The 16,826-nt window shown below is 43.5% G+C and overlaps 1 protein-coding gene across 4 annotated transcripts in view; it reads right to left on the bottom strand.

The window, feature by feature from the left end:
• Window positions 1–6,144, bottom strand: part of als2b (alsin Rho guanine nucleotide exchange factor ALS2 b) — a 95,379-nt gene extending 89,235 nt beyond the window's left edge. For all 4 annotated transcript variants that reach the window (XM_052016193.1, XM_052016210.1, XM_052016201.1 and 1 more), the window contains exons 1-2: window positions 6,085–6,144; window positions 505–591 (exon numbers count right to left, since the gene is read on the bottom strand). In XM_052016193.1, the coding sequence (XP_051872153.1) occupies window positions 505–524 (20 nt within the window). In that variant the 5' untranslated portion in view covers window positions 525–591; window positions 6,085–6,144. The remainder of the gene's footprint in view (window positions 1–504; window positions 592–6,084) is intronic.
• Window positions 6,145–16,826: the final 10,682 nt, after the last annotated feature.

The following is a 16,826-nucleotide window of genomic DNA, read 5'->3' as shown; positions in this document are numbered from 1 at the left end:
AATATGCCAGGGTTTATCTTTGCAGCAAGGATTCTCCTGGAACAGTGACAAGGGTGAAAATAAAAAATCAAGGACAGGTTTAAAAGTCAAGTGTTTCTTTGAGTACAGAAAATTAACAGGTGATTAAGGTACTTAATAACCAGCTCCTGGGGCTAAGTTATCTATGAAAGTGTTCTCATGAAAGTGAGAGGAAAAATAGTAAAAGATTCAAAATCTAAGAACTGAACACTGATAATATGTTGAAGATTGGCACAAAGTCCGGAATCGGTGAATAGGATGGAAGATGCATTAACAGTCTAGATTAACTATTTTACATAGGATGGTGAATGTGTGGAAATGACAGTCCAGGAGGGGTAGGGGATTAAAGGAGAAATGGACAAAAGTATGAGGATTTAGGGAATTTATTTTTGGCATCGGGTATATTTTCCCCAGTGTCTTTTCTGGTGCTGGACTCCCAAGTTTCTCAATCCAGATCCAATTAAAGCGTTCTGATGCAAATGTTACCTTGTGTCCTGGCCAGCCATTAATAGGTGTTTCCTTCGCCACTGTCCATTTCAGTCCAGCTCTTCATTAACTTCCACAGGGTTGAACCTTGAGACAAAAAAAAAAATTGGTCAAATAGCACAACAAATCACCATGTCTATCAGACCCACTACCACCTCTCTTGACCATCAAATTGCTAACCATATTAAATTCTCTTCCATGCTCCCACTTGACACTGAAAACGGGGACTGTTCCCCCTCCCTTAAAGTATCTGCTATCAGTAGCCATGCCTTCCAAACACCTACCCCTGATATCTTTGTTCCAAAAGACAACTGCCCAGCTTCTCCCTTCCAGTCCTCAGCAGGTTGTCGAATGTGTTATTGCCTAATTTGTGTTATTTGCGATCTAAATGTCCTATTTGACTCTGAGTTGAGCTTCTGACCTCATGCCTTCTCCATCTTGATCAATTACTTCCAGCTCCCTAAACTGCTAATCTCACCCAAATCTCAGCCCAACTATGCTGAAGTATTTATCTGTTATTTTATAAATCCAGATTCCATATTCTAACAAAGTCTCTCATCATATTCTATCTGTAAATTTAATTTCATCCATAACTCTGCTGCCCATCCCCTAAATTCCACAAGTTTTAGGACACACCAGGTCTGCACTGATCTGTGTTGGCTTCTAGTCCTTGAACACCTTCATCTGAACACTGTCATTCTTGTTTTCAAATCCCTCAAGGCCCCCATCCCTACACTTCTCTGTAGATTCTTTAGTTCCACAACCTGCTGAGATCTCCGCATCCTTCCATCTCCAGCTTCTTGTTCATCCACCCCCTTCCTTCCCTTCCCACCACCATTCACAGCCTTGGTCTCAGTACCAAGGTTTGGAATTTCACCTCTAAAGTTCTTCACCCCTCTCTCCTGTTTGAGATACTTTGTAAAATCTACATCTGAGTTGCCAGTTCTTATTTGGCTCTGTCATTTACTGTATGAGTCTGCTCAGATTAAATAGCTTTGATATTTTACTATTAAAATGCAAGTTGTTCCTTGACTAGAGAAACAAAGGACTGCAGATGCTGGAATCTAGATGAAAAACATGATGATGCTGGAAGAACTCAGCAGGCCAGGCAGCATCCGTTGAGAAAAGCAAGTGGTCAACGTTTCGGGTCAGGAGCCTTCTTCAGGACTAAAAATAGGAAAAGGGGAAACCCAATATATAGGAGGGAAAAGCAATGCAGTAATAGGTGGACAAAAGAGGGGACACTGGGTGGGCACAGGGTGGTGATAGGTAGATGCAGGTAAAAGATAGTGATGGACAGGTGCGGGGAAGGAGGGGAGAGCAGATCCACTGGGGGATGGGTCAAAGGTAAGAAGAAAGAGGGGAAAAAAGCTAGGAAAGGGAAAAAGAGGAGAAGCATGGTGTGGGGTGGGTTTGTTGGGAAGGGGGGTGGGGATTACCTAAAGTGGGAGAATTCAATATTCATGCTGTTAGGCTGCAAGGTTCCAAGATGGAAAATGAGGTGCTGTTCCTCCAGCTCGGAATTCTCCTGGCAGTGAAGGAGGCCGAGGACTGTCATATCAGTGATAGTGTGGGAGGGGGAGATGAAGTGACGCAATGTGGAGATGCAGATCGTGGTTACAGATGGAGCGCAGGTGTTCTGTGAAACAGTCACCGAGTCTGCGTTTGGTCTTGCCAATGTAGAGGAGGCCACACTTTGAACACCAAATGCAGTAGATGATACTAAGGGAGGTGCAGGTGAACCTCTGCCTCACTTGAAAGGACTGTTTGGGTCCCTGGTCCCTGGATGGAGGTGGTGTAGGGGCAGGTGTTACACCTATGGCGGGTTAGTGGAAAGTTCCCGGGGTGGGAGTGGGATGGGTGGGGGGGAAGGGAGGAGTGAACGAAGGATTCACGGAGAGAACAGTCCCTGTGAAAGGTAGAATGGGGTGGGGAGGGGAAGATATGCTTGGTGGTCGGGTCCCGTTGGAAATGGCAGACTTGATGGTCGGGTCCCGTTGGACTGACTACCAGCCCCAGCCTCCTCCGCCTCCCCCCCCCCCCCAGTTAACTGAATATCATAATCAACATCCTCTTCTTTCCACAATTTGACTTTTCCAATTTATCTTGACTGACCTGTTATTGTACTTTGAATCAGCTTGATGTCGAGCAAACTTCTTGCGTCCAAGTCCTACCTTGCATCAACTTCATCATGCTTATGACCCTTCCACTCACTGGCCTACAGAGGCTCCTGGACCCCAAGTGCCTTCATTTTCAACTTCCAATTCTTGACTTCAAGTGCCTCCAAGGCCTTCTCAACACCATTATCTTCTCAAGGTTGACAACCTGCTGATGTGTGTTTTCCACCAACTCCCTCCTCTTGTTCATCCACTCCTCCCTATAACATCACCATTGCTGGAACTCCCAACCTTGCAGCAATGTGGGGGTACTCTCACCAGGTGCTCACCACCACCTCTCTCAAGGGCAATTAGAACTGTGCAGAAAATGCTGACCTTGCCAGCAATGTCTACATCCTGAAAAACGTATAGATAAAACAGCACAGTAGGAGGTACTTTGAACAAATAGATTATAACTTTTCAAAAAGCTGCTCACTGTTACTGTGTCAAAGCAGGTGGAGATGGGTGATAAATCCTGGTCTTACTATTGATCCCTTTGTTGCAAGAATTAATTAAATAAAATTATGGTGCACTATTTCTTTATGGTGCTGAACACCTGAAAGCACCTTCAAAGAACACAATTTCCCACCACCCCTTCACAATCCGTCAAAGTGCTCCATCTTCCACTGTTTCTGTTGGTGCCATTGCAAGTTATCTGAGAGCCTCAGGGTGTGTGAATAAAAGGAAGCTAGAACCCTGACTGATATAAGCACCAAAAAGAATGCTACACTTCAGGAACTTTCATCTCAAATTTCTAGTTCAAGGAAGTTATCACTTTCCTATAAACCAGAGCAAGATTGTATGCTGAATTACCTAAAATATTAGATGGGAAGTTAAATGCATCAAAAGGAAATTTAAAACAGTTGTGGGACACTTCGAGTCACCAAGAGCAATTGCTTATTAAAAAACTTAAGTTGCTAAGTTGTTATGACTGCAATGAGTCTTCAATTATCTTATATTTATGACCTCTAATTTTAAAAAGTCTTTGATGAGACACAGCATAGTAGACTAATAACTAAGGTCAAAGTACGTGAAGACAGGACAGGAGGCAAACAGAATGCAACACGGCAGCCACTCAGACTGGCAAAATGTGTTCACTATGTTCACAATATGTACACACTTTGGACTCTGGAATTGGAAGCACTACTCCTAAATTTGCAGATGACATCAAATTTGAAATTTCATTAATGAGAGAGTACAGCAAAATATAAAAAGAACTTTAAAAAACTTGCAAAATGTAAATTTGTAAAGCAATTTCAGCATGACTTAGTGCAGGCAGATGAGATTAGTTTAAATTGGCATCATGGTTGCCACAGACATCGTGGGCGGAAAGGGCCTTTTCCTGTGCTGTACTGCTCTATGGTGAGGTAGAGTAGAGAGGCACCAGTGGTTTGTTTCAGCAGAGGGAATCTGGCCACACAAATACACAAGTCACTAAAAGCGGCATTGTTTGTTAATAAAGCCATAAAAAAAACACACATGAAGCACTGGGGTTTACTTCGAAGCAAACTGAATTAAAAAGTAGCAAGGTCATACTAATGTTGTACTGAACCTTGTTTCAATCTTACTTTGGGAATACTGTGGTTTCCAAATTATCAAATATGGAAGCATTGAGAAGAGAGAAAAGATTCACAACAGTGATACCAGAATCAGAGATTATAAACCAAAAGAGATTGAACAGGTTAGAATTCTTTTCTCCAGAAGGGAAAAGGCTAAGAAATGATCTAATCAAAGTCTTTAAGGTTGTGAAATGAATTGCCAGGGTAGATGTGGAGAAGATGTTTCCAGGTGTCGGACAAGGAGGGAAGGGGGGATGGGGAAAGACAATATAAGATTAGAACCCATTAATGTAAGATAAATGAAGGCTCACTGCTGTTATTACAAACAAGCAACTTCTGCTTTCTAATAGTAAATTGGTTCTGATGACTCTATAAATGTCTCAGCTGAAAAAGGATAATTCCTGCTCATGGTCAACAGAGCTCTACATGTGTATCCAAGCACCTCCAATTAAATTGCCCACGCACCCCATCCCAGGTGAAACCACATCACCATAATCCCATCAACCGTGCCTACTCCATCCACTGAGAGCAGATCCTCATCAGTACTGCCCTCCAACACCACACTCTTATCCAATGAAACTGCTCATGCTTTATTCACTCCAAGTGAAACCAGCAGCAGACCCGCATCAACACAATCACATCAGCCAGCCCTGATCTTCCAGTTAAAACACAGCGAAACACAAATGAAAAATGTTTACCTCTTGCCCTAACCTGTTTGGTTTGTACTTACAAAGCTGGAATATCTAAACAACAACTATTGCATTGCCAGGGAAACAGATCGTCAGTGATACATCTCTGCAACCGTATTAAACAAACCCAGATTGTTCAGAGTACCAGGACACAGCACCAGTAGATATAGGTTTGATACAGTGAAGGATGGCATTGGTAGCTGCAGACCCGTAAATATAAAACACTGGGGTACGTAGTACTGCTAGGGTACAGTTCTGTTACTCTATAACACTGGGGTCATTACTGGTAAGTATGTATCAGTGACTAAAAATCATTGGAGTGGGTGGAAGATGGTGAACACAACACTCATTGCACAACAATGGTATATGATACTCAATGAGTAGAGTTCTGAGACTACAGCACTGGGAACATTACCAGTGGATCCAAACTAATAAAGTATAATTTTGGGGGTTCATGAATGGTGGGCATAGGACACTAGAATACAGTACCGGTGAATATAGAGTCATTGAATAAGGAGGGAGGTACAGGTTTGGTACTGTGGTACTGCAATGTTGGAGACAGTTCTGTCATTCCCTAACACTAAGGTCAATATTGATGGGCTTAGCTGTGTCATTGCAATAACAATGCACATTCCCACACTCGTGCATTCTCCCACTCTTTGACACACACACATTCCCACACTTTCTGACAGTCACACACACTCTCACACTCTCTGACAGTCACACACATCCTTGCACTCTCTGACACACTCACTCTCTGACATACACACTCGCACACTCTGAAGCGCACACACATCCTCTCACTCTCTGATACACACACATTCTCACGCTCTCTGACATACAAACTCTCACACACTGAAGCACACATTCTCACTGACACACACACATCTCACACTGACACACACACACACTGACACACACACACATCTCACACTGACACACACACATCTCACACACACACTGACACACACACATCTCACACATTGACACACACACACTCTCACACTGACACACTCACTGACACACACACATACATCTCACGCTCGCTGATTGATTCTCACCCTGACTCACTCACACAGTCACTCTCACTGTGATTTACACACGGAGTTCACACTGGACCAGGACCCTCGCTCCTCGCTGGCTCCTCTCCGCCCGCTCCCCTGGCTTTGGCCTCACCTCCCTCCCATGATCGTTGTCCTCTCGGATACAAGACCAGACTTTCGGCTTGGAAGCGCGGCCTACACAGGGGCCGATGCAGACCAGAACACACGAAGACGGCCGGGAAACGCGTTTCGAAATGAGGAGTCATAGCGATAGAAATTGACAGAGGAAATGAAAGATACGCATTGAGGGGGCATTCGAAAGAGAAACAGAAGAATGTGCTAAATGAAAGTTTAAAGTGAGGCACTTTCATTTGGAGACCGAGGCAAAAATGAGAGAAACTGATGAATATAACAAAAAAGAGAAGTTTCAGCTGGGTTAACAGGCTGCTTTGGAATTATTCTAACCCCAAGATACATTGTTACCTTGGGGGTACTAAGAGCTCTGCGGTTACATTTTCTTAGTTTCTCTGTGTTTTGGGGTTACGTTGTATCCTTACGTTACTCTGCTCTGGGTTATATTGTCTATTTCGGTGCCTTGTATTCTGGGGCTAATCTGCGTTTTGGGGTTACTGTGTCCTTAGGTTATTCTACGCACTGGGCTGGGACACAATATTTCATTTGGTTACAGTGTCTTCTAGAGTTTCCTTGGGTACACTGTACTCTGGGGTTAGATTGTTTCTTTAGGTTAGTCTGTGTTTCAGTGTTATTCCATGCTCCAGGGATAGATTGTTTCCTTAAAGGTTATGCTGCGCTTTGGGTTTACAATGTGCTATGAAGTTATGCTGTTCCCTTTGGTTATTTTGTGCTTTGGTGTTACAGTGTGCTCCAGGAATATACTTCAATCCCAGAGTAACCTAAGGGGACAATGTTACAGGGCTACAAAGTTTCTTCAGGTACGCTGTACTCTGAAGATGCACTCTACTAGGGTCTTTAGGTTACTCCGTGTTCTGGGGATACAATGTTTCCGCTGGCTATACTGCGCTTTAGGGTTATGTTATTTCCCTACGTTGTGTTGTGTCCTAGGTTATATTGTTTTCTAGTTTATTCTGTGCTCAGGGGATGCACCGTTTCCTTTACGTCGTTTGTGCTGTGGGTATACATTGTTTCCGTGCAATACGCTGTACTTTTGAGTTATATTGCCTACTTAGGTTACTCCGTGCTTTAGCGTTGCATTGCTTCCTTAGGGTACCCTATACTGTGGGATCACATCATTTCATTAATTACTCCGTATTATGGGGTTACACTGTGCTCTGAAGTTACATATTCTTAAATTATCATGGTTTTGGACACACAACAATAGAGCAAAATAAAAGATTGAGTTAAAGTCCCCTTTGCTGTTAAGCTTTCAACCAAATATCCAATTTACTAATTATGAATGAATTAAAAAGTGGCTAAAGGTATCTGGTGGTTAAAGATCTCTTACTGCCCAACACTGTGCACGTGGATATGTCCATCACTTTTTGTACCAGGTTACAGTGCCGGTGAATTCACACCTTTGCGTCAAGTGGGTAAGGGATACATTGAATATGGTGCAGTCATCCTATCCAATGGTGAATCATTAGTATAAAATTCTCTGGAATAATATGAATTGTCATTTTGAAAGATACACATTAATCAAAGACAGTCAGCATGGTGTTCAGGAAGGAATGTGTCTATAAGGAAACCACATTTGATTTGATTTAAATGACATTACCAATGGCAGGAGAATAGAGCCCTTAGGACACAAGAATCAGAATCAGGTGTATTATCACTGACAATATGAAATTTGTTGTTTTGCAGCAACAGTACAGTGCAAGATATAAAAATTACTATAAGTTACATAAATAAATAAATAAATAGTGCAAAAAGAGGAATAGCGAGGTAGTTCAGAAAGCTGATGGGGGCGGGGAAGAAGCTGTTCCTAAAACATTGAGTGTGGGAGCGTTGAGTCAGAATGCTCCCCACCGTACATCTGTAGAAATTTGCAAGAGTCTTTGGTGACATACCAAATCTCCTCAAACTCCTAACAAAGCAGAGCCACTGGCCTGCCTTCTTCATGATTGCATCAATGTGTTGGGTCCAGGATAGATCCTCTGAGATGTTGACACCCAGGAACTTGAAGCTATTTACCCTTTCCACCACTGACCCCTCAGTGAGGACTGGTGTGTGTTCTCCCGACTTCCCCTTCCTGAAGGCCACAATCAGTTCCTTGGTCTTGCTGACATTGAGTGTGAGGTTGTTATTGCGACACCACTCAACCAGCTGACCTATCTCACTCCTGTAAACCTCCTCTTCACCATTTGAGATTCTCCCAACAACAGTGGTGTCATCAGTGAAGTTATAGATGGTGGTTGAGTTGTGCTTAGCCACACAGTCATGAGTGTACAGAGAGTAGAGCAGTGGGCTAAGCATGCATCCTGGATTATACATAAATTGGCTATGTGGTTGATAATGAGGAAGAAAGCCTTAGATTGACTGCAGAAGGGTATCAATGGACTAGCCAGGTAGTAAAAAAATGGCAAATGGAATTGAATGAAGAGATGTGAAGTGATGTATTTGGACTGGGAAAACAAGGGAAGGATTATATAATGAAAGTTAGAGTGCTGACGAACATAAAGAAATAGAGGAAACTTAGATTGCATGTCTAAAGATCCTGGGGATGGCAGGATAGATAGATTATGGTGGTTAAGAAAAATATAAGATACTTTCAGTTTTTAGTTGAGCATAAAATAAAAGAATTAGGAGGTTAAGGTAGAACAGTTTAGGTCACAGCAGTGGTATTACAGACAACTCTCATCAGTACATCTCAGGAAATTCATTGGCACATATTCATTACTTACCCAATGATGTTTGAGTGGATTATCTATGTGCAACAGATGGTTACTGCCCTAATCCCAAGTATATCTTGTATGGTGATCTCAGGATCAGATTGGATTCAGATTCAGATTAGTTTATTCTTATATACACTCAGGTGCAATGACAACTGGTCATGACCTGCTTGAAGTCATAGTCACAGATACAGTCCACCGAGTCTGCACCAACCATCAACCACCCATTTACATTCATCTTACATCAATCCTTTTTTTTATTCACCACTCATTTTCCTCATCTCTCCCTAGATTCTACCACTCATGTACACAGCAGGGGCAATAGATGTAAACATCACCAATAGCACTTGGTCTGACCATGTAGATGCCATCGCCTAGAAAGTACACCAGCACCTCTACTTCCTCAGGAGGCTAAAGAAATTTGGCACATCCCCGTTGATCTTCATCAATTTTTGATAGATGTACTATGGAAAGCATCCTATCTGGATGCACCACGGCTTGGTACGGCAACTGGTCTGCCCATGACTGCAAGAAACTTCTGTGTACACAGCTCAGCACATCATGAAAACCAGCCTTCCCTCCTTGGACTCTATCTACACTTCTCACTACTTGGGTAAAGCAGCCAGCATAATGAAAGACCCCACCCACGCAGGACATTCTCTCTTCTCCCCCCTCCCATCAGGCAGAAGATACAAAAGCCTGAAAGCACATACCACCAGGCTCAAGGACAGCCTCTATCCTGCTGTTATAAGACTATTGAATGGATCTCTTGTACATAAGATGGAATCTTGACCTCACAAGCTACCTCATCATGGCCTTGTATCTTACTGACTACCTGCATTTTACTTTCTGTAACTGTAAAACTCTTTTCTGCATTCAGTTATTGCTTTTCCCTTGTAGTGCCTTGATGTACTGATGTGATGAAATGATCTGCATGGATGGCATGCAAAACAAAGTTTTTCATTCCATCCTGGGTACATGTGACAATAATAAACAAATTTACCAACCTGCATGTTTATGGAATATAGGAGAAAACTGGAGCACCCGTAGGAAAACTACACAGTCACAGGGAGAACATGCAAACTCCACACAGCATCTGAGATCAGGATTGAACCCTGGTCTCTGGAGTTGTGAGGCAACAGCTCTACTAGTTGTGCCATCTGCCACCATCATGAAGAAGACACGCCAGTGTCTCTACTTCATTAGGAGTTTGAGGAGATTTGGTATGTCACCAAAGACTCTCGCAAATTTCTGCAGATGTACGGTGGAGAACATTCTGACTGGTTGCATCACTGCCTGGTATGGAGGCTCCAATGAGCAGGATCAAAAGAGACTGCAGAGGGTTGTAGACTCAGCCAGCTCCATCACGGACACATCCCTCCCCACCATCAAGGACATCTTCAAGAGGCGTTGTCTCAAGAAGGTGACATCAATCATTAAGGACCCTCACCACCCAGGACATGCCTTCTTCACGTTACTGCCATAGGAGAGGAGGTACAGGAGCCTGAAGACCCACATTCAACGTTTCAGGAACAGCTTCTTCCCCTCTGCCATCAGATTTCTGAACGGTTCATGAACCCTACCTTCTTATTCCTCTTTTGCACTGTTTATATTTGTAACTTATAGTAATTTTTATGTCTTTATGTCTTGCGCTGTACTGCAGCCACAAAACAACAAATTTTACAGCATATGTCAGTGATAATAAACCTGATTCTGATTACTTCAGCTATACTGACAACTGTAAGCAAGAAGATGGCAGGCATCAATGCAAACAAACGGCACACAGAAACTTAAGTGGGACCTCTGGAGGCTGACTACTCAGGAGAACATCAGAAGGAGCTCACAGAAATGGAAAACTCTGCCCACTGCAACAAGTGTGTCAGAAATTGCCAGGCCCAAAGGGGCTCTGAACTGCACCGGACCATGTTCAGCATGAAGTTAAGCACAAACCATTGTCCTACAGGGCAGAAGCCTGCCACCAGAATAAGAGGGCCTTTCTGCTGTTTCTAATAGAGCTCAATAAATAAGGGGTAAACATATAAAATAATCAGTAGGGTTAAAGGGGAGTTGAAGAGAATAATTTTCACCCAGAGGATGCTGGGGGTCTGGAAATTGCTTGACAGGTTGTTGGGGGCAAAAATCCTCACTGTATTTAAAATATACTTTGATATGTATTTGAAGAACTGGAAGGCTAAGGTCCAAGAGCCATATAATGGAATTTGACTGATTTGCTGTTTAGCAGCTGATGGCCTCCTTTTCTGTGGTACTGTTCTGTGACCAGAACTGGAAAGTATTTGAGATTTTAAGCAAGTCATTTTTAACTGTGTATCCTTCTTTCCTTAACCATGATAATCCGATATTCCAATCTTGTGAGAGAGTCTGCCTCCACCAACTTCTCATGCAGTGCATTCCAGACTGCAACCACCCTCTGGGTGAATTTTTTTTCCTCAAATCCCCTCTCATGCTCTTATTCCACCTTAAACCTGTGTCTTAGACTCCTCTGCCATGGGGAAAGGTTTCCTAGCATCTATGTCCCTGAAAATTTTGTATCTATCAGATTTCCACCCCCCCCCCCCCCGATCTCCTTCGCTCCAAGGAAAACAAGCCCAGCCTATCCAGTCTCTCCTCATAATTGAAACATTCCATCCCAGGTGACATCCTGGTGATAAGCTGTTTGTTGACAAAGCCATCCGGTTGATAGGTTAATGATGCAGGTTAGAGAGAGAGAAAAAAACAAAAGAAGATCTGTAAGCCGGTAAGTGCAGGTCTGGAGTTTAGGAAATCCCCAACATTTTCATCAACCCTTTTATCATGTCATGGCTCATTTCTTGCATCCTATCACAACCATTCTCTTTTAATTCCTTCCTCCTCTCTCCTTTTCTCCCAGATCATACTCACTTAAACATTGTTAAGCTGATGAAAGGCCATTGATGGAAAACAGGAGTGACACGGTAGCACAGCTGGTAGAATCGATGTCTCACAGCACCAGTGACCCGGCTTCAATCCTGACCTCTGGTGCACTCTGTGTGGAGTTTGTACATCTGTCCTTTTCTCCGGGTGCTCCAGTTTCCTACCACATCCCAAAAAAAATGCGCATAGGTAGGTTACCTGGCTGCTGTAAATTGCCGCTAGTGTGTAAATGAGTGGTAGAATCTGGCGAGAGCTGATGAGAATGTGGGGAGAATAAAATGGATTAGGGGCAGATGAGGGTTAAAAAAGGGTGCTTAGTGGTCAGCACAGACTCTGGGGGCTGAAGGGCTTGTTTCTGAGATTCTCTATGACTTTTTCTCCTTTCACAGATGGTACCGAGTGTTTCCACCAACACTGCTTTTAGTTTAGATTCGTAGTAACATTTTTGTCTTTATTGGTATTGGTTTATTATTGTCACTTGTACCAAGGTACAGTGAAAAGCTTGTCTTACAAACCGATCGTACAGGTCAATTCATTACACAGTGCAGTTACATTGAGTTAGTACAAAGTGCGTTGATGTAGTACAGGTAAAAACAGTAACAGTACAGAGTAAAGTGTCACAGCTACAGAGAAAGTGCAGTGCAATAAGGTGCAAGGTCACAACAAGTGATGTGAGGTCATAGTCCATCTTATTGTATAAGGGAACCGTTCAATAGTCTTATCACAGTGGGGTAGATGCTGTCCTTAAGTCTGGTGGTACGTGCCCTCAGGCACCTGTATCTTCTACCTGATGGAAGAGGAGAGAAGAGAGGATGTCCCAGGTGGGTGGGGTCTTTGGTTATGCTGGCTGCTACACCAAGACAACAAGAGGTAAAAACAGAGTCCAAGGAGGGGAGGCTGGTGTCCGGGATGTGCTGGGCTGTGTCCACAACTCTCTGCAGCTTCTTCCGGTCCTGGGCAGAGCAGTTGCTGTACCAAGCCGTGATACATCCAGATAGGATGCTTTCTATGGTGCATCAGTAAAAGTTGGTGAGAGTCAAAGGGGACAAACCAAATTTCTTTAGCCTCCTGAGGAAGTAGAGGCGCTGGTGAGCTTTCTTGGCCGTGGTAGCTACGTGATTTGACCAGGTCAGGCTGTTGGTGATGTTCGCACCTAGGAACTTGATGCTCTCAACCCTCTCGACCTCAGCACCATTGATGTAGATGGGTGCATGTACACCACCCCCTTTCCTGAAGTCAATGACCAGCTCTTTTGTTTTGTTGACATTGAGGGAAAGGTTGTTGTCATGACACCATTCCACTAAGCTCTCTATCTCCTTCCTGTACTCTGACTCATTGCTGTTTGAGATACGGCCTACAATGGCGGTATCATCTGCAAACTTTTAGATGGAGTTAGAGCAGAATCTGGCCACACAGTCATGAATATTTAGGGAGTAGAGTAGATGGCTGAGGACGCAGCCTTGTGGGGCACCGGTGTTGAGAATAATCGTGCTGGAGTTATTGCTGCCTATCCTCACTGATTGTGGTCTGTTTGTTAGAAAGTCAAGGATCCAGTTACAGAGGGAGGCGTTGAGTCCTAGGTCTCGGAGTTTGGTGACAAGCTTGCTTGGAATTATTGTATTGAAGGCAGAGCTGTAGTCAATAAACAATAGTCTAACATATGTGTCTTTACTGTCCAGATGCTCCAGAGCTGAGTGTAGGGCCAGGGAGATGGCATCCGCTGTAGACCTGTTTCGCCGATAGGCGAATTGCAATGGGTCCAGGTTGTCTGGGAGGCTGGAGTTGATGTGTGCCATGACCAACCTCTCAAAGTACTTCATGATGGTGGATGTCAGAGCCACTGGTTGGTAGTCATTGAGGCACATTACCTTGCTTTTCTTTGGTACTGGGATGATAGTGGTCTTCTTAAGACAGGAGGGAACCTGAGATTGAAGCAGGGAGAGGTTGAATAAGTCCGCAAATACTTCTGCCAGCTGATCAGCACAAGATCTGAGCACACGGCCCGGGACACCATCTGGGCCAGGTGCTTGCCTCGTGTTCACTCTCTGGAAGACTGATCTTACGTCCTCCACTGTGATCACAGGTTCAGCCGCGTTGGTGGCTGTCAGGGTGGATGGTGAAATCCACTTCCCTTTTGTTCAAAACGTGCATAGAATGCGTTAGCCCCTATTCACTAGCCATTATTCCTTCTACTCTGCGGTAAGTAGCTTTGAGAGGTGGTGACAACTGTTTTAGATAGTGAGGAACAGTAATGCTCCTCCTGTTTTGAGAATGCAGTAATTTACCTGTTGATTTGCAGACACAACAAGAGAGGGCGCTGCAGTCTCTTATTAACTCCTGAATGTTCCCCATTGCTATATTTTATTTTCAAATAACAAAAGAAAACACATTTATATTGCATTTTCATTGTTTCAGGGTGCCTCGAATGTCTTATTGCTAGTGAACGGTTTTTAGTAACTTATTAAATGTTGTATTGTAAGAAATTGAACTGCATTTAGTGTTTTGCCTTTTTAGCAGATGATGGACAGTGATTTGTAGCAAACATTGTGACTTTGTTCTGAAGCTAACAACCAAGCTCTCGAAATGAAATAATACTAATGCATTTTTTTAAGCACCTGATTAAATTGAAATATGCCAAACTGCTTTGGGCAATGAATTCCTGCTGCAGCATTCTGGGAGTCCATTGACTCTGTTAAACAGGGAAACACATTCTCTACCAAAAACCAGGAGGAGACCTGAGAAGAGTTGGGTAACCAAGCAGAGACAGAATGGGAGGAAGTTTATTGCAGGAGACAATGAGAAAGCTCTTGGTTTTATTCAAGTTTACTTTATTTTCACCTCTATGGGAAGATGTGCCTTTTTTTCATTCATTCGTGTTTTGGTGCCTGGAATTGCTGGCAAGGCCTGCATTTATTGCCCATCTCTAATTGTCCATCTGGATGATAGAGATCACAGGCTTTGGAAATGTTTGTGTAACCTGAAAGAGTAACTTCAGTGCTTTTTGTAGATGGTACACACTCTAGCCACCATGCAACAGTGTTGGAGGGAATGAATGCTTAGGATGGCGATTGAGATACCTATTAAGTGGGTTGCTTTGTCCTAGATGGTGTCAAACATTTTGAGTGTTGTTGGACTTGCATGCATCAAGGCAAGTGGACAGTATTCCCTCATGCTCCTGATTTATGCCTTGTGGATTGTGAAAGTGTTTGGTGTGTCAGGAGGTAAGTCAGTTATCAATGATACCCATCATCTGAACTGCCTCGTAGCCATTGGATTTATGCAACTAGTCCTGCTGAGTCTCTGGTTTATGGTGACTCTCAAGATGTTGATGGTGGAGGACTAGGTGCTAGTAATGCTGTTAAATATCCAGGATAGGTGGTTAAATTCTCACTTACTGCAGATGGTCATAGCTTGGCATTTTTGTGGCACAAATGTTACTTGATACATGGGTAACAGAAACATGAAGCTTTGAGTGATTATACATGTTTTGCCGCAGTTTGTTGTGGAATGTTGTCTGGGTTTTGCTGCACGTGGGCATGAGCTGCTTCATTTTCTCAGGAGTTCAAAACAGAGTTGAATATTGCATAATCATTACTGAATATTCCTACTTCTGAGCTTACGATGAAAGGAAGATGATTGATGAGCAATTGAAAATAGTTGGATATAGGAGGAACTGCCCTGATGAACTCCTGCTAGATGTCTGAGACTGGAATAATTGACCTCCGCCAACCACAACCATCTTCCTTTGTAATTCCAACCATCAGAGTATTTTCCCTTTGATGCCCACTGCCTTCAATTTTACCAGGTCCCATTGATGCATGCTCAACAAAATTCCACCTTGATGTCAAGACCAGTCACTCTCACCTCACCTCTGAGATTCAGCTCTTTGGTTTATGTTTGGATCAAGGCTGTGATGTGGTCTTGAGCTGACTGGTCCTGGCAAAGTTCAAACTGTATGTTGATAAGCAGGTTATTGTTGGGTAAGTGCAGTTTAACAGCACTCTTGATTATACCTTTTCTTGATATCATGTGAAGAGAATTGTATTGGCTGAAGACTGGATTCTCTGCTGGTGGGGATCTCCACTTGGCACAGCAGGTTAAACACAGTTGCAAATGTTGTCTTTAGCAATTGCATGCAGGGCCCTGCCAACATGGAGATGTTCTCAGAGCCTCCTTCTTTATTTGTTGTTTAATTATCCAAAGACAAGGTGGTGCAGCAAGTGTAACAGCTGTGACCCAGGTTCATTCCTGACCACTGGCACTGTCTATGTGGAGTTTGCATATTCTCCGTGACTGTGTGGATTTTCTCCTCCACACTAGGGGCAATTTACAGCAGCTTGCCAATCCACACATTTTTGGGATGTGGGTGGAAACCAGGACACTCAGAGGAAATAGGGATAACGAGTAAACCCCACACAGGCAATGCTGCAAGTCAGGATTGACTTACTGGTGCCATGAGGCAGTGACTCTACTTGCCTTTAGGCTGCCCTTGACTTGTCCACCATGATGATGCAGGTAGATTACTGCTGCACCTCTGACATTGCCAGAGCCCTAGCATAATTTCCTGGGTCAGACTTCATTCCATATGTTTGGCTGGTTCCATGGAGCATTCCTGCTACTCAGTGGAAGTCTACAAACTCCCAATAGTACAAATTTCCAAGAGATCGGTGGGAGTTAATGCAGAAGTACAACAGCGAGATAAAAATGAGTTGCCTTCCCATTCAGTCCTCGTAAAAGAATTGACAGGGGGCAATCTGCTGCGGACTGGGAGTAATCCTTTCCATGTGGTGGGTCAATAATGGTCAGCAGTAATGCTGGTGAAAGTTGTGAGAGAACATAGCCAAAGCAATGCTGGCCTTGCCACCTACATTTTTGATAATTCTCTGCCATGATTTCACCTTTTGTCTGTTGCTGATGGACAGAAAAGGAGAAGGTCTGCACTTACTTCAAACTGTTCAAGGGTAATATTCTGTATTGCCTTGCTCCCTCAGGAGAAGGTGGCAGCCCAGGAAACACAAAGCATTGGTAACGGTTCTACAAGCATACAACAGCAGAGGGAAGCTGTAGAGCAACAATACTTAACTCTTGGTAAGTGATC

This window comes from Pristis pectinata, chromosome 1, assembly GCF_009764475.1.
Source record: "Pristis pectinata isolate sPriPec2 chromosome 1, sPriPec2.1.pri, whole genome shotgun sequence".
Lineage (NCBI taxonomy): Eukaryota > Metazoa > Chordata > Chondrichthyes > Rhinopristiformes > Pristidae > Pristis > Pristis pectinata.
Note: the sequence above shows the minus strand (reverse complement) of the source record. Positions and strands in the feature narration are given on the sequence as shown.